This window comes from Misgurnus anguillicaudatus, chromosome 9 (genome assembly GCF_027580225.2).
Source record: "Misgurnus anguillicaudatus chromosome 9, ASM2758022v2, whole genome shotgun sequence".
Taxonomy (NCBI): Eukaryota; Metazoa; Chordata; class Actinopteri; order Cypriniformes; family Cobitidae; genus Misgurnus; species Misgurnus anguillicaudatus.
Window position 1 is genome coordinate 26,584,462 of NC_073345.2, and position 23,234 is coordinate 26,607,695.

The following is a 23,234-nucleotide window of genomic DNA, read 5'->3' on the forward strand; positions in this document are numbered from 1 at the left end:
TTGTTTAGGTGACTTCAAATGTCAACATTGGCTTTCGGAGATCGTGCACCCTGCCTTTAATAAGCAATGAGATTAGAGGTGCTGTGTGTAGGTTTTAGCTGCATCTAGCTGTGAGATTGGGAATTGCAACCAACGGCTCAGTCCACAACTCACTCCTCCCTTTGGAAACGCATAGAGAAGCTACGGTATCCCCCACAGGACAAATATGTCGCCGTCTGAGACAATGTAGTGACGAAACACGCTCTATAGAGCAGTTTGTCCATTTAGAGCTACCGTAGAAACATGGCGCGCGAAATGGCGACTTCCATGTAAGGGGACCCGCAGTGTATGTACATAAAAATGGCTCTTTATAAGGGGATACAAACTAAACAGTTTATTATGTAAGGTCTTTATATACCACTGAAAATATAGTTGGGTGATTCTCACAAAAACTTGGTTTTAAAAATGTCAAGCATGAAAATGTAAAAATTGCTTAATTTTTTTTCCCACCAGACATTGAAAAACAAAGTCAATGGGAACATTAATTTAAAAACTTTTACTTATCATTTAACACTTTTTGTAACATAATTTAAAAAATTAGTCCTAAAAAATCTCATTACCGCAACAGTCAGAAAATATCAACACTGACATATTTCAAAATGACATGACAAACCTGAAAGAACATAATTTGGAGATTCTGCACATGCATTTAAAATCAAAGTATTATGCTTCTATTAATTAAATTAACATTTAATAAGCATCTGTTGCGGTAATGATAATCAAAATGTCGTGTAAGCATTCTGACAAGACAATATTTCAAATTAACTGTAAAAAAATGATCTTACCTGGTAACCATCTTGAAGTAACTGGTCCATGTGCTTGGTCACTCAAAATCAAACTTTATTAAAATTATGTGTGCTTAAACTGTTCTCAAGAAGTGTTGCGGAGGATGAGAACATCAGGCATGGACACATCATTTTCCTAATTTTTCTTCATTATTATTATACATGAATATTCAGTAAATATTTCAGTCATCTAAAGTAGTCTAGCAAAACATCCATTTATTTTTTTCTTAATATTTTTGTGTTAATTTGATTAAATTACAACATAACGCATGTTCAAACACAGCCTGACACATTGCGGTAATGAGAATTTCAGCAGAAAATGAGATAAAATTTACAATTATAAATTCTTATGTTGAAATCACACATTGTGCAAGGTAGAACACAGTATTGTGTTAATTCTGATGCTTTTTAATGTTACTATATTACACATTTTAAAGCTAAAATCATTAGTGCCGTGGTGTTTCAATGGTTTCTTGAGAATCACCCAGTTATGTATATTATATTACATTTTTGTCAAGAGATCCTCCGAAAAGTTACACCGTGACAGTGCACCTTTAAGTAGAGAGCTACTGTAAATGTTTGCTTATGTCTGCTTAATTTTGTCAGGAAAACTGTCAAGAAAATTAAAAAACAAATGTTCCTAGCTGTCACTGGGGTGGTACACCAAAAAGTACACCATTACAGCTAAAGAGTTCATATTAGTATCATATTAGTACCTTAATCATTGGTGCCAAATGCATACATGTATCTGTACCTAAATGATACATATTAGGACCTTTTTAAAGGGTACTGCCCTCGTGACACCTTTTGACAATTTTTTTTCTGACAGTGTAGGATATCAGCCAATGAATGGCTTAATTTTAATTATTTTTATTTTTTTCATTTTATGATGTTGCACAAAAAGTATTTTTATATCGAAAAAGTGACACACTTCACCTTTAAATTAAAAAGCATTTTCTGATCAATAACATTTATGTTATGCATCTGGCAGACAATTGTATCCAAAGTGACTTGCAGTGCATTCAGGCTAAACATTTTACCAGCATCTGTGTTCCCTGGTAATCGAACCAATTAGCTCCACTAAAGGAACGCTTGATGACATTTATTGTGATGCACAGAAAATTATTGCTCGCAAATGAACACCTTCACATGCCAGTTGAAAATAAACACCTATGCAAAACAGACCAGATACAGAAACGTCACACGTGCACATTAAATGACTAATCTTTAATTCATCTGATTGTACTACATCGATTCTTAAATACTGTAGACCCACTGGTCTCCATCCAAAACCATTCAATCACATGCAAATGTTTCCGTTTCTCTTTCAGCATGTCTCCATGCATCCCGTAATCGCATTCTGAACACACAGCACTGCTAACCAGACCCAATTACCCTTTGTGATCATCTAATTGGCCCCTTTTTGTTATGCAAATTCTTAGCAACGATCACAGATTGTCTGTTTATCTATGCCTTCTAAACTGTCTTGCCTGCGTCAGTATCTGTGCCAGCTGGTCAGTGCACGCCCAGCGCTGCATGTCCTAACATTTACAGTTTACGACTCGATTTCTGATTCCGCTCTTGGATACTTTATATTCCCAATGGAAACAACAATAAATAAATTTAGTGGCCAGCAGCTATGTGTGTGCTGGTCAGGCTGAGATCTGCAAATTGTCTTTAAAGGTGCATTGTGTAACTTTTAGAAGGATCTCTTGACAGAAATGCAATATAATATACATAACTATTATCAGGGGTGTATAAAGACCTTATATAATGAACTGTATTGTTTTTATTACCTTAGGATGAGACGTTTTTATCTACATACACTGCGGGTCCCCTTACATAAAAGTTGCCGTCACGTTTCTACAGTAGCCCTAAACGGACAAACTGTGCGTTTTTTGTCCATAGATTGTCTAAGATGACGACATGTTTGTTCTTTGGCGGCTTCCATGTGCGTTTTGAAATTAAGGGGTGAGCTGTTGGTTGCAATTCACAATCTCACCACTTGATGCCGCTAAAATGTACACACACCACCTTTGATATGTAATTGACCCATTATTGCGTCATTATTATGATAAATAATGGAATGTATAATCTAATAAAACAATGTTTTAGTGCACATTATCCTAGAATTTTTTTTTGTAATTTTTTATCATTCACATGTTATGTTATTTGCTTTGCCACTGATATTTTAATTACATTTGTTTATTCTAATCACACATTTGCAGTGTTGCAAGGCTGCTTTACAGTAAATAAATGAAATTCATATTACAGTGCATGCAGTATAGATATGCAACCCTGTATGTGAAAACCCAGCTAAATCTCTTTTTTAGCACACAAAGAAGCCAAGAGAGGACTTGCATATTTTAAATTTTTGCTTACTTGTTTTCTCGTGATCATGACTTATTTTCTCATGATCTCAAGATAACAAAAGTTGTTTTCTCGTTATCCTGACATAATCCAAATGTCATAATGTAATTTCCTGTCCATGATATTTCATGTATTTTGAAGTGGACTGCTGATGCATATGAGTGGGGGTCTTTGCCGTTACCACACATCTACCACACACTAATTGCCGATAGTCTTAAAGCTCGCGCAACACGCGCTGTTTCTGCATTTCTGATGTTAATCTGGAGTACCTATAGAGTAGTATTACATCCTTCATATCTCAGAAGAGTCTTTAGTTTAATCAGATTTATAAAAGAAAGATTAGCTTTACCGAATCTTTCCGATAACGTACAAAAAAATGAAGAAGGAGGAGTTACTACCGCGGGAGGAGCGAGTACGAGTCATGCAACACTTTACAACACTTCTAACTTATAATTCACTACATGTTCGTGTCATTTGTATAATATGCATGTGCCTATTTCCAACATAAGACAGAAGTCTAACTTACCGCGTGCAACTCAATGAAATCCACCGCATCAAACACACACACAAAACTCCGCTGCTATCCCGGATAATAAACTATATCCATTGTTTTCATAAGGCTGGCTTTCTTCTCCTTACATCCAAATACACACTTCTTCTTTCGTGCCATTGTTAAGTTTTGAAATGAAACAAAGCTGTCGCCTGATGTGATGTTTGTAAGTTCTAGCGTCTCCCGCTGATTGACGGGTGGCCGGGGTTTTCCGGGGGAAGTGCCCATATAAAGAAGTGATACGTATAGAAACCCCTGAAACGTCAGCTGGACCTGTAATCGAAAAAAACTTTCCGAAACTTGTACGAACCCTGGCGAAGTGCATTCTGCCCAGAAATATTCTGTAACACGCCCAACTGCTTTTTTGACCTTTTGCCTACGTTTAGCATGAGGAAACAACTCTATAACTGTGTTAATAAGACAGAATGCATGAAATACCATTGAACCCCCCCATAATAAATAATTTGGACGGTTGATGGAACAGCTATTGGAAAGCATCTTTTGCAGCGATTTTTGTGTGAGCATATCAGTGAACACCCCTGACCACTTGGTGAGTTTCACGTCTTTGTTAACGAAAGTTTAATGCATTTTAGGAAGGATTTAGGAAAATTCTTGGGCCAACATCATATGTCCAAATTTCAGTCAAAACCGTTCTATTTCTTCATAAACAATCTAAAAACAGGGCTTTAAGTGTAAAATACCGAACTTAATCTTTAAGCTTTACTCACATCACATGAATACAACTTTTGTTATGTCGACATAACGGGAAATTAAGTTGTGATCATGAAAAAACAAGCAAGCAAAAATAAAAATAGTACACAACCTCTCTCGCCTTCCGTAGTTTTCTACATAAAATCATTCTATAAATGTAAATTCTGTGAAAATATAACCTTGATATCTTTAATATTGATATCTTTAAATTTGTGTCAAAGATTGAAATCATTGTGAAATCAATGAATGAAATCAAATTTTTATGCTTCAAATCTTATCATTTTAGATTATGAGACTTTAACCTGGATTTCACAGTCTGGTTACATAAAAAAGAGGCTTATAAAATATATAAAATACATATTTTTGAAAAATACATGTACATTAGCAATACAAAGTATGACAGCAAATGTTCAAAGTTTTATTCATACTATTATTAAAATTTTTCATGTTAAACAGTAGCATATAACTATTTAGTTATTGTTGTAGCAAATTCACATTTAGGCTCCGCATCAAGCTGTTATATAACTCTTATTTTCTATTATCCAATTGAGGCTTGATGGATTAAGTCCTGACCTGCTTTCATCTTTTTGAATAACTGGTTTCACTTATAAATCTATCATGTTAAGGGAGAGATATGAAAGTGATTACATTGTGACTAGAATTCTTGCACTATAAAAGTTATGCAAATCATATTATCAGTGTGCATGAAGAGTTCCTGATCTTGCAGTACTGGTGTACTCTATTGAAATTGTACATCACTCGTCCTATGTAATCAAGATACCTGAATTAACTGTAAGTTGCAGATATAGCAAAAAAAATACAGGGCACTGTACTATTATGTTTTTCCATGTCTCTTGCGGTCTTTCCTAATGCATTTTTCCACACACTGCATTATTTGTTTCCTAAGAAGACATGTAGCATGTTATCAAGTGCTTCTACTTTTCCTTTCTCTTTTATCCATCACCTCCCTCTCTTTCTCTCTCTTTCTCTCTCCCTCTCCTCATTTGTTGACACACTCCATCAGACAGTGTCACAGTCAGCACTTTAATGCAGAGATGCATTTAGATCTTCACTGCCAGGCGGTTTTTATTTGTTAGCATTCACAGCAGGTACCGAGCTGTTGTTTTTACCTCTTGACCCTCATTCTCTACATTTTCCTTTTTATCTTCCTATCTCATATGCTTTATTTTACTGTCATTCCAATCCACCTGGATATTGTTTATCTTTGCTCTAAAATCCCCCAAAACTCATCGCCTCATTAAATAACCCAGGAAAATCCTGGCGTATCCAAGAGACGAAACCAGCTGCTTGCAGTACAGAGCAGATTAAATCCAAAATAAATCCAAACTTTAAAAAGATTTTCAAGAAGCGCCTACCGTTTGAAGGTTGCCGTTTTGGGGAATGACTCACGAATAAGCAATTTTGTTTTGTTACACTTCCAATCTGGGCCGTGATAGTTTGGCACCCAAAGAACTCAATAGACATTTAGCAGAACTAGGTCAGAGTCAACAGAAAGAAATGCCTTAGGACTGAAGTCTGAACTGCATGGGAAGTAGATATCATGAAGCCGCTTAGAGAACATGACGTTCAGCAGGGGCGTGTTTGAATATACCAGTGTGTTGTGTGTGTGTGTTTTAAAAGTGAAAAACTGTGTCATTTCACACTTAGCTGAATCTGCTGTGTCCCGCAGTGAGAATGACACTATATTTGATCTGCACAATGATAGTGAGCATAGCAGGCCATCGGAGACCAATGAGCCAAACACCGCAGGAGGTTTTAGTTTATTGTCTATCTTTCCCATAAAGTCACCCTTGTGTGTGTTTTGTTTTTAAGGGGTTTAAATACCATTAGTGGGCCTAACTACTATATATTTGTATTAAAACGCTAATTTTGTGTTGGTTCAAAGATTGTTTAATAGTAATGTACATTTTCTTTGCACCAATGCACATTGTGAAGGATGCTATACAAATAATACTGAATTGAATTAAATTATATTATAATTATGTCATACAGCCTGTAATGACTCATAAAATTAGATTTTTTTAAGTTTCCTTAAAAAACTTACTTGCTTCATTTTTAGTCTGGCGTTAAAATAAAGGCTTGTGATTCAGTAAATCCTGCTTAAATGGGTAGTTCATCCAAAAATGAAAATTAAAGGGGACATTTCACAAGGCTTTTTTAAAGGTCACATATGGTCAAAATTGAAATTTTGTGGCTTTTTTCATGATAACTGAGGTCTAGGGGCTATGTAAGTACTATTTAAGTTTCAAAACATTCATTTAAGAGTCAAATTCACACAGCCTGCTTAAAGTAGCTGTGAGTTAAAATGGTTCGTTTGTACTTCCGTTAAGTTGCTACATCACCAGGAAACACTGCATTATGGATGATGGAGCGCTTTGTCATATGGAGTGGAAAAGTTCATGTTCTCGCATGAATAACTTGCCATTCCAGTAACTGTCTCATCTTCATCTCGCTGTAGACTGATTGTACTTCTTCTCTCTCACAGGTGCTGAAGGGAAGCAAAAAGCTCTCCATGTCAGTGCGGTCCGTGGGGCGGATCCCAGGCGGCTATGTCACAAATCACGTTTATACTTGGGTCGATCCACAGGGTCGCAGCGTGTCACCTCCCCCTGACTTGCTGGTGGAGCATCGCAGCGCCACACTGCGCCGGACCAACAGTCAGGGCCGGAGTCACATGCAACTGCTGCAGGACGGCGATGAGAAGAAGGTACATACAAGCTGCTATACTGTATGTCTGCTACGATGAGCTTTTACTAATTTATATACAGTACTGTGCAAAAGTCTTAGGCCACCACCACCAGACTTGTTGTTTTAGAAGTTTCAATGTCCTTCCATGTTTATTTTTCAATCTATTTTATTAAGATACAAACAGAAAATACAGTAAATATGTACAAAAAATACATTTTCAGGACTAAATGTCGTCTTTAGGCATCATCTGTGTTTAGTGTGACCTCTCTTGGCACTAAAAACATCTTGTGTCAAACAATAGCGTGTTTGAGCAGAATGAAGTAAAAAAATAATTTCTAAAATTAGAAATTAGGATTAAATTTTATTTAGGTTTAAGAGATCCTGCAGTTTCCTGCTATTGCTCAAGTGGAATGGGAGTTTACCCTAAATACTTGACACATCAGTTTACATTTTATACAGTTTTTAAAACTATATACACTAGGGTTTCCTGCAGAAAATGTGTTAGTTAAGGTGTTAGGGTTGGGCGAGTGGGCGGGGCAGAGGGTGTGGCAATCAAAGGGGCGGGGTGTATGCGTCATGATGAAAATTAAAATATTTTTATTTAAAACACTCAAATAAAACTTAATTTTGAAACTATGACAGAAAATGAACACATACTGGATTATTAATTAATTAAATGTTTTTAACAGATGGGAATAGCTGCATGATGAAGTGAAACTAAAGGGTTAATAAACACAAACTGAAGCAGATGTTGTAGAACGTCAGGCGAACGATGATAGATGGCGCAAAAATGTTAAAAACTGATTATTTCCCACTATTAATTACATTATCTTAAAGGAGTGTAACTAGCATGTAAATAATGCACATAAATAAAGTGAGCAAGAGCACTCAACAATTAATCAACAGGCATGTAAAACCTAGCTAGCAGGTTGCTTAAACAACAAAATCACCAGCTAACTTACTTTAAATTTTCAAGAACTATAGACTAATACAATAACAGGCTTAAATAACCCCACTTACAATTCTCACGGACACGCGTTTTATCAACTGGCTATCCTCCAGACATGACGGACCACGTATTTATCTCATTTCGGCCGTGTGGCGCGCGTGGATGCTCGCGGTGTGAAACGCGTCCGCGCTATTCTCCAAGATGTTTTATCAATTGGCTAGTTTTCCTTCAGACAGTGACGGTCCGGACCACGTCTTGCTCATTTTGGCCGTGTGGTGCGCGTCCCCGCTTGCGGTGTGAAGCGTGTACGCCAGGGCTATTCAATTGGCGGCCCGCGGGCCAAACCCGGCCCCCCAGGTAATTTGATCCGGCCCTTTATGTAGTCTGTAAAAAAGACATCTGTAGAATAAATTTAGTAAGTTAGAGAACGGGCCGTACAGTTACGAGTTGATGCGCGTGCGTCTGTTTCATACAGCATGAGCTGCAGAGCGCGAGTCACGTGACTGGTGCGAGCAGCTGTGTCACGTGTTTATAATCGCGCTTTGGTCTCCCCCGCTCGCGCCCGCGTCTCAAGATGCAATAGCTGACAGTGGTGAGTTAAGAGACCGGTCTCTATGGCTGTTTTAACTTTATTTGATGTATTTCCAGCTTAAAAACACTGCCTTTTCCGACAATTGTTGTCTGATATGTCAGCTCAATGACTTGCTTATCCACAATGACATTTACGTTAGATGTCTTAATAAAGGAAACTCGTTGAAACGATTTTGTGAACTAGACAAAAAGTTTCTCCAAAATTCAAAGCAGACTAAATGCTCAAATATTATGCGAGTCAACGTTCTCACACAAGAATGCAATTAAAACGAGTTAATCGCCCATCGCTCAGAGCCCAGCACCTGCACCACTGTATGTGCATCGCGCTGACAAACATACACCTGATTTCACTCCTCTTGCGAAATCTAAAAACATATTCTGTCTTATTCGAAGCTAGCCTACTGTTTGCCAGTTATTAAGATGGCGGTTGTAGTGTAAATATGGCTACTGTAATAATTAGCTTTGACAAAAAACAGCATAAAACAATTATGTTCCATATTATAAACTGTTTTGTTATGTGTACTTAAGTGAGTAAATAAGTTAAATTCTCAATGAGTGTGATATGGATCTTATTTACCTATTTAAATGTAAAATAAAGCTTACATGGGCATTTTACAATGCACTTATGTTGTTATGCAAAATTTAAAATATTTATTAATAACATATGAACATGTCTGGATGTAGAAAATCCTACTTAGACATCTAACAATGCACTTATGTTGTTGAATGCAGTCTGAAAATACATGTTTGTAGAAAAAGCCTATTGTACAATGCACTGATTTTGTTTTTATGTAGTTTCAGAATATAACATTAGTATGTTTAAATGTAGGAAAATGTATATCTCCGTTACATCACTGTTATTTCTCCGGCCCCTCATTTGTGATGCTTTTCATGAACTGGCCCCCACGAAAAACTAATTGAATAGCCCTGGTGTACGCGCTATTCTTTTTTTTTGCCGATATAGTTAAGGCGGTAGGGTTTCCAAGCTTAGGCGGGCCGCCTGAACTAAAATGTGCTGCGGGAAACCCTGTACACATTTCCTGTATTTTCTGGATGTATTCTATTAAAAAGACTGAGAAACATTTATATATGATCACTATAACATTGCAAAAACAACAAATCTAATTGGGACATGGTGGCCTGAGACTTTTGCACAGTACTGTATATGAAGAGTTTTGTTGCAAAACTAGATAAACCATTTTTTAACATTTTTGTCAAAACATGTTTATTATTATGTTATCATGTTATTATTTTGTTTTATGGTGCTACTTAGCTGTATTTTTTAAGTTATGAAGGTTTAAATCAAAACAAACCAACTGCAGTTGCATTGAAATTAATTGGAATGCACAACCAAAAAACGAGACTTCTAAACAATAAAAAAAACGGTTATCTCGTTTTGCAAAGAAACTCTTCATATATACTCCAATGTATAAGGGCAAGTGCCCAGGTTGCCCCCACAGAGTCTTTGAGTTACCCGCCAAAGCACATTTTATTAATAGCCTCAATTTTAATATTTAATTATTTATTACATATTTTCATATATCAACAAGTACAATAAAAACGTTTTAAGTAGACTATATCAAAAAAGAAGCCCTGCAGATTGTTTTATCCATTGTGGTAGCCCTTGCTTACAAAAAGGTTGAAGACCCCTGAGTCGCTGTACAACTATTTACTAATGTTCCTGTAGATCAATTGTTAGAGCATTACGTTATTAGTAGTGCAAAAGTCGTGGGTTTGATTCCAAGGAAATCCATTTACAGTCATACAAGTACAACGAAAGCCTTCACTGTCAGAAAATGGTCAAAAAATTGTCCCATGTTGTCACTGGGGCAGTACCCTTTGAAAAGGTCCTAATATTAGGTACAGCTATGTATACATTTGGTATTAAAGGAATAGTCTACTCATTTTCAATATTAAAATATGTTATTACCTTAACTAAGAATTGTTGATACATACCTCTCTATCATCTGGAGCGCGCTGCGACGCTTCGATGGCATTTAGCTTGGCCCCGTTCATTCAATGGTACCATTTAGAGATAAAGTTAGAAGTGACCAAACACATCAACGTTTTTCCTATTTAAGACGAGTAGTTATACGAGCAAGTTTGGTGGTACAAAATAAAACGTAGCGCTTTTCTGAGCGGATTTAGAAGGGTAACTATATTGTATGACGTAATAGCACTTTTGGGAGTACTTCGACTCGGCGCAGTAACACCCTCCCTCTCCCATTATGAGAGTGAGAAGGGGAGCGGACTTTTCAGGCGAGTCGAAGTACTCCCAAAAGTGCTATTACGCCATAAAATATAGTTCCTCTTTTAAATCCGCTTAGAAAAGCGCTACGTTTTATTTTGTACCACCAAACTTGCTCGTATAATTACTCGTCTTAAAAAGGAAAAACGTTGATGTGTTTGGTCAGTTCTAACTTTATCTCTAAATGGTACCATTGAATGAATGGGGCTAAGCTAAATGCTATCGAAGCGTCGCAGCGCGCTCCAGCGCTTACGTCCACGCACACAGATGATAGAGGGATGTATCAACAATTCTTAGTTAAGGTAATAACATATTTTAATATTGAAAATGAGTAGACTATTCCTTTAAGAGGTACAAATATGCCCTCTTTGGTACCAAAACGTATCTCTGAGGTACTAATATAAACTCTTTAGGTGCAAATGTCTATTTTTTAAAAGGGTAGCGCTCCAGTGACAGCTATAGGGACCATTTTTCCTGACAGTGTTGCAGCCACTTGAATTACGTTTTTTTAGTAAACAAATATTGTATAAAGCAACTTTATCCCAGTCTATAAGTACAAATGAATAGACCCTTGAGAAAGGCTTCTTGAGTGGGAGAGACTGATGCGCGGATGAAGCGTGTTTGATAATTAGTCATGTTTTCCCTTTAGGCCAGGATTAGTAGTTTAGCTCCTAAAATAAAAGAAAACGCTAAGGAGTTTTTAAACACTCGGTGTGAAAGTTTGTGTTGTTTACAGCTCATCAGCTTTAATTACGGATGTCGATTTGGAGTTCTTTAAATGCTTCGGAATAGGTTGAGCGGTGTGTTATTACGGAGATGAGATTTCACTGGTGCGTAAGAGGGGTGCAGATGAAAGATTAGCCTTGTCTTTCATGAAATGCAGTCTATGCTGTTATTTCCATAAACCAAGGCTCTCCATCACTCTGTATCTGTGCCAGCCGTTGACAATGTGTTTGAGATCAGAGGGCCGTTGGACTGATGCCACTCTCTGTAAATCATAATTTATCCACTGTCACTGCACATACCTCTGGGTTATACTACAGTATCTGTGATCATCTACAGTGGCTAATGGACAGCAGAGCGTTTTTAAGACAGAGATGAATAAACTGCATGTAGTAACCTGATAATTCCTGTGAGACTGTTCATTGTCTTACATTGTCTCAGATACATTCCTAAAATTGAATTTGTAGGAAACTAAAGAGGTTTTATTAGGGATGCACCGATAGGATTTTTTTGGGCCGATACCGATTCCGATTTTTTTTTTTTTATATATACCGATTCCGATTTAAACAGACAACTTCTGGCCGATACCGATATTAAACACTTGTATACAATACTATACAGTTGGTCTATTAGCTAGTTTATTTTTGCATCAAATTATTTTTACTGAACATGGATTGGATCTAATTAACATTCAACTGACCAACATAATAAGAGAGGCACAAATTAAGCTAAAACAAATATAATAAGACAGCATGACAACCTTCAAAGGTGGTTTTTGCTATTCAGCATTTATTTAATTAACAACATCAACTCATTTTTTACATATAATGGATTTCTTTATGCAGTTAATTAATAAACAATTGGTATCTGCCTTTCTCGTGCTATTGCCGATATGCCGATGGTTTCAAATTCATCTAAAATCGGCCGATAAATATCGGTGGCCGATACATCGGTGCATCACTAGGTTTTATTGTTTACTAAAACTATTAAACATGTCTGTTAAGTGAAATCAAAACAAATATAATCCTACAATTTTGTTTAAATCTTACCCTCAAAAAAATGCTTGGTTATTTTCTACCCAGCGTTGGGTCAATAAGGGACAAACCCAACCCAATGGGTTGTAATTTAACCTATGGTGGGTTGTTTCAATCCAAAATGCAGTTTTTTTTAACCCATTGTTTGGTCAAATATAAACATTTTCTTGGTTAATTTAACTCGACTGCTGTTTGTCCCTTTTTTACCAAGCCCCTAAGGTGACATTGGAGTAATAAATCTAAAGTTTAGTTTCATGTGCTCACGTGAAACTTTCGCATGCGCACATGAAACTTTCGCTTTCATGCGGGTGCGTGATAGTTTCACATGTAGTATTGTGCGCGCATGTGAAACTATCTTGCGCACATGAAAGCGAAAGTTTCACTTGCGCACGCGAAATTAACTTTTTTTTTATTTTTGCTCCATGTCCCCTTAGGGGCTCCATACATTTACCCAATGCTGAGTTTGGAAAAAAAACAGCATTTTAAAAAAAAATTATTAGAAGTGTTGCCTCAGCAATATAATGAAAGTGTGAAAGCTGTCCAAAACATGAAATGAAGAGATTGAAGTGCAGATATTAAGTTTAATAATCCAAACATGAAGAACAAAATCCAAAATGTAAACGACAGCGAGGAATACATACAATATCCAACAAAGAACAATATCAACAAAAGGGCTACATGGCAATCAGGAATAACAAGATAGTTATGGCAGGGTAACACAAAAGACTACAATGACCATGAACATGGAAGTACAATACAGACATGATTATTTCAAAATAAAAGATATGAACATAGAAAGACAAAAACACACAGAACCCTTTCAGAAAGTTTAAGTTAAGGCTCCAAAATAATTAACTACAAGCATGAAAAAAATAAACAAACAAAAAAACTAAAAGTTAGTTTAGTTAGTTAGCAATATTATAATATATACAAATATATTACAATATTATTAAAAATAACTACAAAAATATGATAAAATGACAAATGGTCATAACAGAATGACTAAAAATCAACTAAAATTAAAGGATAATTCCGGTATTTAACACTTTGAGTCTCATTTCTGGTTTGTTTTGGATGAACTACAGTGATGGACACAGAAATTTTGACAATGGGTCGTGTCTTGAGTTTTTGACTCGTTTAGAAGCGTCTCTTGACTGCTTCAGAATGGAAGTCAATTGCCATGCACAAACATGTCATTAAAACAACACTTAACGTTCATTTTCAAAACTGTGCTACTCACCGAGTGGTTCGTGGTGTTCGTTGATGATTAAAAACAAGTTGTGTAGCGAAATACAGTTTCTGTCGTGTTTTATTTGGCATTTTGTAAAATTCCATTGACTTCTCTGGAAGACTCATTGCTCGCTGATATATCACTCCGCCGCCGGGAAACAGAAATGGGACTGTTTACATGTGGTTGTTGTTTTTTCGCTTGGTTTCTCTCAGAATAAATATTTCCCATATTTGACCAGAATATTCGAATATTCGTTCCGTGGGTTGACATTCGATTTTCAGTTTTGAGATTCGAATATATATATATAAATATTTTACAGCGTTAATGCAGAGCTTTTGCCAAGCAGGAAGTGCGCTTCACGCTCCCCTCTATAGGTGGCACAGAGAGACCAACATCCATAGCCAACACCCACCAAACGGCACCAGTGGAAGTTCGCCTCAAACGGAAAACGCGCTTCCTGCTTTGGCATTCACGCTAATAATGTTGTAAATAACGTTCAGTGATTGATTTGCTTCACAAGACGTCAATATGTCACACGTAGTTATGGGGGATTACTGTTGTATTGGATATATATGCTTTAGCTCTTAAAGTGTGCGGATCTGTTGACTTGCATGACGGAGCACTGGGGTTTCTGCAAAATATCTTCTTTATTGTTCTGCCAATGAAAAAACATATTGGATGGTGTAAGTGTTATAAATAAACTTGATTTTGAAAGTATGCTACCGTTTTATTACAGTTTGTTGGACTACGTTCATTCATGCTTCAGACTCAAATATAGAGCGGAAGTATATACGCGGTTGTGAGGTATCTGAAAAAATAGTTCCACTATAGCAAATAACACGGATTGAAATCATACATTGCGCCAATATATTTGTTTTTAATCATCAACGAACACCACGAACCACTCGGTGAGTAGTACAGTTTTGAAAATAAACGTCAAGTGTTGTTTTAATGACATTTTGTGCATGGTCATTGACTTCCATTCTGAAGCAGTCAAGAGACGCTTCTAAATGAGTCGAAAAGTCAAGACACGACCTATTGTCAAAATTTCTGTGTCCATCACTGTAGTTCATCCAAAACAAACCAGAAATGAGACTCAAAGTGTTAAATACCGGAATTATCCTTTAACATGAAAATAAACTTAAAATATTAAAATAATAGCTAATTCAAATAAGAAATAAAACTACAAAACTAAAATAATAATAATGGAATGATTTGTGTAAGATAGATTTGTGTTTCACAGTCAGCATCTATTGTTAATTCTCAACTAATATTCTGTTTAAAGTAATGTAATACCAGCCCAGTCTCACGAAATTTCGTTATATAGTCACGTAATCTTTTGATTATTTTTCCGCGATATTATCACAAATTTTTGCGTTTTTTCATGATTGTATAACGAATTCCTGTTTTTGTGTGATTATCACTTATTGGTTACTCAACTGTTTTGTCCTATTTTCTTACCATTGTCGCTTCGGTTTAGGGATAGATTTACATAATATGACATCCATACCCAAACCCAACTCTAACCTTAACGCCAGGCGACATATAAAAAAATAAATCAGAAAAAATAGTATCAACCAATACTTAAAGTGACATTCTAATCCAAGCACCAAATCTAACCCTAAACCGAAGCGACAATGGTTACCAATATGTGATAATCACACGAAAACAGGAATTCATTACACGATCACGAAAAAACGTGAAAATTTGTGATAATATCACGAAAAAAGAATCAAAATATTATGTGACTATATCACGAAACCTTGTGAGACTGGGTAGTGTAATACTCACTATATATCTATACCCAGTGGCAGTGACTTAGCCGCCATCTTAAATGTATGGGGGCAGGACTCTCCAAATCCACACCATACCCGCTCACCCATGTCTTTATGGACCTTGCTTTGTGCACTGGTGCACAGTCATGTTGGAACAGGAAGGTGCCATCGCCAAACTGTTCCCACAAAGTTGGAAGCATGAAAAACAACCCCACACCATAATCCCCCCTCCACCAAACTTTACTCTTGGCACAATGCAGTCAGGCAAGTACCGTTCACCACTAAACCCAGACTCGTCCATTGGATTGCCATACAGAGAAGCGAGATTTGTCGCTCCAGAGAACACGTCTCCACTGCTCTAGAGTCCAGTGGCGGTGTGCTTTACACCACTGCACCCAACGCTTTGCATTGACCATGGTGATGTAAGGCTTGGATGCAGCTGCTTGGCCATGGAAACCCATTCCATAAAGCTCTCTACGCACCGTTCTTGAGCTAATCTAAAGGCCACACAAAGTTTGGAGGTCTGTAGTTATTGACTCTGCAGAAAGTTGCAGACTTCTGTGCACTGTGCGCCTTAGCGTGCGCTGACCCCGCTCTGTGATTTTACTTGGCATACCACTTTGTGGCTGAGTTGCTGTTGTTCCCAAATGCTTCCATTTTGTTATAATATTACAAAACAGTTGACTGTGGAATATTCATTTGTGAATTTTTACAAATGGACTTATTGCACAGGTGGCAACCTATCACTGTACTTCACTGAGCTCACAAATGTTTGTAAAAGCTGTTTGCATGCTTAGGTGATTGCTTTTATACACCTGAGGCCATGGAAGTGATTGAAACACCTGATTTCAGTAATTTGAAGGGGGTCCCAAAACGTTTGGCAATATAGTGTAAATGTATATATATTTTGTTTGTGTCTCACCCGCTGTCTGCATCTGGGTTCAATATCTGAGATTCCTGACAGCATCTTTATCACGCAATCCTTGACAGAGCTGACAAATATTGTGTTATTTTGTCACCGCTTAGCACATGTAGGTCAGGGAAAGCTGTTTTCAACCAATATAAGTAAATTCCTTAAGCTGTTTTTTTTTTTGTATAACGCGTTGGGTTTCTCATTTCATGTGTCACAGTACTGATCAATCTGCTTATTTAGTGCTGTAACACATCCTGAAGTTTGACTTCTCAGAGATTTTCAAAATAAAAGTAAATCAGATTTAAATGTCAGGAGTTCCTGTCGGGACGAAAGTAACAATTGTTACTTTTGTTCCACTGCTAATACTGTTGCATTATGTTGAAAATTGATATTATTCTAATTTGATTTAATTTCATTTTCAGTGTTTAAACTGTTAAATTTTTTTTAACAATTTAAGTTGATACGGTCGGGTTGCTTTTGAAACATTTGATGAAACTGAAATTTAGAATGAAAATGTAAATTTTTTTTTTTAAATAAACAACAAAATATGTTTGCAGTTACATACTAACAAGGTCATAGTCATGTATATTTACTAAAAACAAGTGTAACACAAAAATATATCTTGTTTTGTTGTGTTACTTTTGACCCGCTGTCAGGGTCAAAAGTAACAATGCGCTACTTATGTTTAAAAAATTATACTAAAGTCGTTTATCATTTGTTCAAAATTCCACCTGGTATTGATAGACCACACTTATGAGTTACTGACATACCAAAAATATATCTCTGTCTATAACATTATCTTTTAAAATTACATTTATTCTAAAAAATCTCCCCTAATAGTTAACATTTTTGACTTTATAAAATGGTTCTCTCGAGTCTTGGTGAACAGTCCCTATTAAACAGTAAAGAAAGTAATAACTTTTTTCTTATACATAGTTTAGTATCCTATTATTATTTTTGGCAAAATTAATTATAATTAACTTAATTATTTCCAGGACTTTGTATCACCATAGTCCCTAAACATAAATAAATGCAGGAAATGGGATTTAAGTCTAAAACATTTTTCCCCATTTTGTGCCCCCCCCCCCACTTCTCAATCTAAAGTTACACCCTTGTCTATACCCAACCCTAACTCTAGCCATAGTTTTGTCTTTAAAATCAATAGTTACCGGTGTGTTGTATATCAACCCTGTATAGTCACGTAAATTTGTGAGTGTTTTCCGTGACACTGACACGCTTTTCCGCCTTTTTGTGTGAACATGTCACACATAGGGCTGTCAATCTTCCTCTATTATCCCATTCGAATTTCATTCATTATTTTTTTTTAATATTCGATTTATAATCGATTGTTTAATGCTCAAATTTGACTTATTAACATTAACTATGTATCTATCTACACACATTGTAAAAACGGGCTTATGCATTGCCAATGCCACTATGAGCTCGTATAGTTGACTTGTTTTAAATTATGTCCACTAGAAGACATTGCAGTATTACTAATAAACATGTAATTATTTAATAACAGGTGATATCTTTCTTGCTAATTAATGATTAAGCTTAGACACAAAATTAACAAAGTTGTCAACTTTAATGAACAATTTCATTATCAACGCAGTTCTCTTTGTTCTCGTATGAGGGCTGCGTAGATCGCATCATTAGTTATACAATACTTACACACAGCACACACATCCCCTGGCCTCCAATTTCACTATTCTTTTTTCATTTAAACATACCTTAGAGGAAGTGTGATCTTGAACAAGTATTTTGTCACTGGTCAAAAAGACAAACTTATCCAAACAAATTAGCATTAAAGACATTCCCAAAACGGTCGCCCATAGCACTGAGAGCGGTTTTCTCCTGACACTGTGTCCTCTTCACCTTGGCTGCTCCGTTCTTGTCATCCTCATAACCTTCCTCCGCAATCGCTATCAGCTCCGCTTTCTCTTTCTCACGTACCTCCTGCTGCTGGTTTCGTTTCAATTAGCCGATGGAAACACGGGTCGAGGTAGCTAGCGGTATTTAACAGCATAAATGCGTTAGATAGTGAACACTTAAAAAAATGTATTACATTTTTTTAAAAATCCCATTCGAATAGTAGTTTTAACATTCGATTATTATTAATTTTTTTAATTCGAATTATATTCAATTACTGAAATTGGTTTCAACAGCCCTAGTCACACATTTCTGTTTACGTGTCACTGTCACGTAGGGCTGGGTATTGGCAAGGGCCTCACGATAAGATACGTATCACGATACATAGGGCATGATAAAACTGTATCACAATACGATGCAATTCAATACGTTGCATGTTGCGATACATTGCAATACTTTTCCTTTTTTTAATCAAAAATGTAAAAAAAATAGAGCTGAATTAAAAAAAAAAATTTTAAGCCAAAGTGCTTCCACACGTCTGTGTTTTTAAAATTTCTGTCATTTTCTCACTCCCGCTAACTTCTGAGACATTGGCCGGATAGCCGTATATGACAGAGAACTAGACAGCGACAACTACAGCAGCGGCGGAGGTTGTTTGACTTGGATTTGATGGGTTTTTAAAAATAATATTTAGATATTTTGCACAGCCCTACTGTCATGTATTTGTTTCTCAACTGTTTTCAAACCATTGACGCTTCGGTTAATGGTTAGATTTGATGTTTGCATTAGGAAATCACTTTAAGTATTGGTTTATACCTTTTTTCATGATTTATGTTTTTTATATTTTATGATTAAATTGGCATTAGGGTTAGAGTTGGGTTTGGGTAAGGATGTCATTTTATGTAAATTTAACCCTAAACCGAAACGACAATGGAAAGAAAATAGGCGCAAAAAGGCGGAAAAGCGTGTCAGTTTCATGGAAAAGACTCACAAATTTACGTGACTACAAACGGTGCTATATAGCACCAAAAGTGGTTCTTTGCTCGTAATCATAGAAGAACCATTTTTAGTGCCATATAGCACCGGTGAAGCACCTGTGTAGAACCATATAGTGCTTTGTAGAACCATATGTGGTGCTATAGTGGTGCTATATGGCCCCTATATGGTTCTACACAGGTGCTACACCGGTGCTATATGGCACTAAAAATAGTTCTTCTATGGTTACGATCCAAAGCAACAGTTTTGGTGCTATATAGCACCGTTTGTTTTTTAGAGTTTATAGGTATGTAATTTCATGATACTGGGATGTGTATAAGGATAAAGATTTAGAATGGTATACTAAATAGTTGTTGCCTTAAATGCCACAGCTGACAGCAACTGTTGGTGTCATTTTTAGTAATTAGATGGTAAATAACTTACAGTACTTCCCAAAATAGTTAATATGTCTACACACACGTTTATGTTGTGTGCTGCCACTGTATTTGCAGTACAGTGTGCAGTGTGTACTCAACAGATAAAACACTGATGTTTTTGACTCGATGGATTTCCATTCTGATCCAGTATCAGTTTAGAAAAATGCTGTCTATATGGAGCAAATCCAAACCCAAGCATTCATGTTTTAAGACTATTATTGAATATGTATGAAACATTAAGAGGCAGTCTGTTCCACAATTAATCCATCAGACCTGAGCGAAGCCGAGACGGCTGCAGTCACGCAATGAATTTCAAACAATGTATATAAAATAATTGAAAAGTAAGAAAAAAAAATTGTTTGCATATTTTCTATTTGCCTAGGGTCCTGTACGCGCTCAGTGTTGGTCAGACAAATTAAACAATCAATCACTATGTTGTTTTAGACCACAGGAAACAAACTGAATCAATTCTGCCGTCTCTTAAAGATAACCTATTCGTCTTTTCGTTAATCTTTCATTATAGCCGTCACACTGTTAAGCTTGAATTTGACTCAACATTATTCCTTATCCAACTTTATTTTCCTGTTCTTTTTCGTGTGCCAAAAATTGTTAAATATGATTATATGGAGAGTTTTATGCAGGTATAAATCAGCCAAGGCTATATAAACACCTATTCACAACGGTGATGTTTATAAATGTGTAACATTACGAACGATGACAAACACCAAATGCTGTACGGCCCTACGCACCCTGACCTTTCAGGGATGGCTGGTGGTAACCTTTCAAGCAGCGTGCTGGTGGGCGTCAGGTGCTTTGATTTCATAGAGTGCGCAGGGTTGGTGGTGACTCCGTGGATGGAGCTGTTTGATTGGCTCTGCGGGAATCCCATAATGCATTTTAATCGCAGTACTATTGTTGTGTTTTTGCGGCGGGTGTTGAAGGGGTCGAGGGTGAGTCACTTTAGTTGGTTTTGTACCTCAGCGTTCTTGGTATGGGTGTATAGATGCAATGTAATATAGCTCTCATTTTTCATGGAGTTGGGAAATGTTAAAATTTAAATAAAAGGGACAAACGCAGCCGTAGTTTGTCCGTTTTGTTATATTACACCTTTGTTATTGTTTTGCGACTTCTAGCGGTAAAATTACAAATTGTGCCTTTAAAAGTGTTAGTTTGTTATCTTAACACTTCTTTTCTTCTTGTCAGGTGAATTTGGTGTTGGATGATGGACGTTCTTTGGGTCTCATGATTCGTGGTGGGGCTGAATACTCTCTGGGCATTTACATCACAGGAGTGGACCGAGGGTCTGCAGCAGAGTGTGGTGGATTGAAGGTACTATTTACACCCCTATTTTCCCCTTTTGGTTTTTTGTCCCACTGTTGCAATCTTTTCTCTCTCTTTAATTTTGTGATTCTTTTATGCTGCCAACTTTTTGACACACTCACTTAATCTTTATTAGTACTTTTTCCACATAACTAATACAATTATTTTAAGTATTTGAAGTGTGTAGTGATTAAGTAAATGTTATGTTATATTATATATTTTATCTTCTTTAAAGAAGCCATTCTTTGCCAAGATTATAGCTCCACATTAGGCATTATCTCAACCAACATCATGAAATGAATCATGGGAGGCTTTTGTGTCTTCGCTTCTGTGTCGGTAAAGTGTTTGTGGTTAAGAATTTACTCTTTGTGTTTTCGTAAGCTTAAAGAGCCAGTAAGATGCCAATTTTAAGCATCCTATCACTGTTTATAAGTCCCGGACAACGTATTTAAATGCATGCAAGGTCAAAAAACACTGTAATTTTCTCAAAATATAAATGTAAAATTACCCCATTTCTCAGAGATCCCCAAACGATTCGTATGAAGCCGTTCAATGACTGCACAGACCACAGATCAGTGGCACAGACCAACAATAGTGCAACATGTATTGACCTAGTGTTAACACGATTTACTGAGAAGACATTATCGACATCAATACATATCATTCATCATTAATCCAAGCAATAAAAACGACAATAGAAACTAACATTTTACACTCATTTAAGCATTTACGCAAGCTAACCGGGTCGTAGCAAAACCGTAAGTGCAGCATGCGTTAGCCGCTTGCTAACATGACTCTCATCATTCATCAATAATCCAAGCAATAAAAATGACGATAGAAACTAACAATTTACACTCATTTAAGCATTTATGTAAACTAACCGGGTCATAGCAAAACCCTAAGTGAGCATGCGTTACGTTAGCCGCTTGCTAACGTGATTCTCTGACAGTATATTTAGAGTTGAAACAACGATATCATTCATCATTAATCCAAGCCATAAAAACGACGATAGATATTTGACACTCATTTAAGCAAGTATGTAGCTATAATCATACTTACAGGTTGTGGTTAGGAGACGCATGTTGTTCCAAATAAAGTGGGTACTGAACCATCTTTCATTGCCAAGCGTCTAAAACCCTCCATTAAAAATTAATTTTAACCACTGATTCTTCACAGCCAGACACGTTTAGTATATCCCTCCTTGAAAAAGTCTCCTTTGGTAGTGAAAACCACACAAACTGAAAACACAGCATGATATGATGTTTACACACAATAACTAGCTGTGGGCAGTCCATAGTTTTCGTTTTTCCCGCAGGCAAGGCTGTAGGCGGAGATTAGTATCTCATGTGACGTGGAAGCGTTTGTGTGACGTGGAAAAAGTCAGGCAGGAGATCCAATCCATATAATGACTCGTTTCAGCAATTCAGAGTCGACTCTGCTTTAGAAGCCAATAACTTTATCGTGCACTTTTTGGTTCAACTACTTTGCACATTGTTTACATTGATGGACAGTTACATGACACACTGCAATACAGGTCAGTTTCGGTTTTGGATCTGTGTGGCTCTTTAAGGCCGAAGTATGGTTCATTTTTAACACTTACCCACCCACAGTGAATGTGACACAATTTTTATTACTAGAAAGTACTGCACTGTACGTGCACCGCCAGATTACACATTAGTGTTGATTCTGGGACAACACACTAAATGCGTTGTCTCAGAATCCACCCATCTCTGTGTTATTATTGAAACAACACATTTTAACACAACTTGTGTTACACAAAATCAACACAAAATGACACATAATGTGTTAAAATTACTTTGCAAGGTTGTGCGTTCAAATGTGCACGCATGTTCACATACATGTAAAAAAACAGACTATACTGCAGGCTTTATAATGAATAAGGAAGATTTTGCTGGACATTAGCTATTAATAGACAGACTGTTTTCACATCCCACATCATAAATCAAAGACTGTTTGAATAACATCTCCAGCGATTTTCATA

At 36.5% G+C, this 23,234-nt stretch overlaps 1 protein-coding gene across 1 annotated transcript in view; it reads left to right on the forward strand.

Annotated features, from left to right (window-relative positions):
• whrna (whirlin a) overlaps nt 1-23,234 on the forward strand; it is a 133,670-nt gene that overhangs the window by 56,398 nt on the left and 54,038 nt on the right. The window contains exons 3-4 of the mRNA XM_055179994.2: nt 6,962-7,183; nt 21,116-21,241. Coding sequence (XP_055035969.2) covers nt 6,962-7,183; nt 21,116-21,241 — 348 coding nt within the window. The remainder of the gene's footprint in view (nt 1-6,961; nt 7,184-21,115; nt 21,242-23,234) is intronic.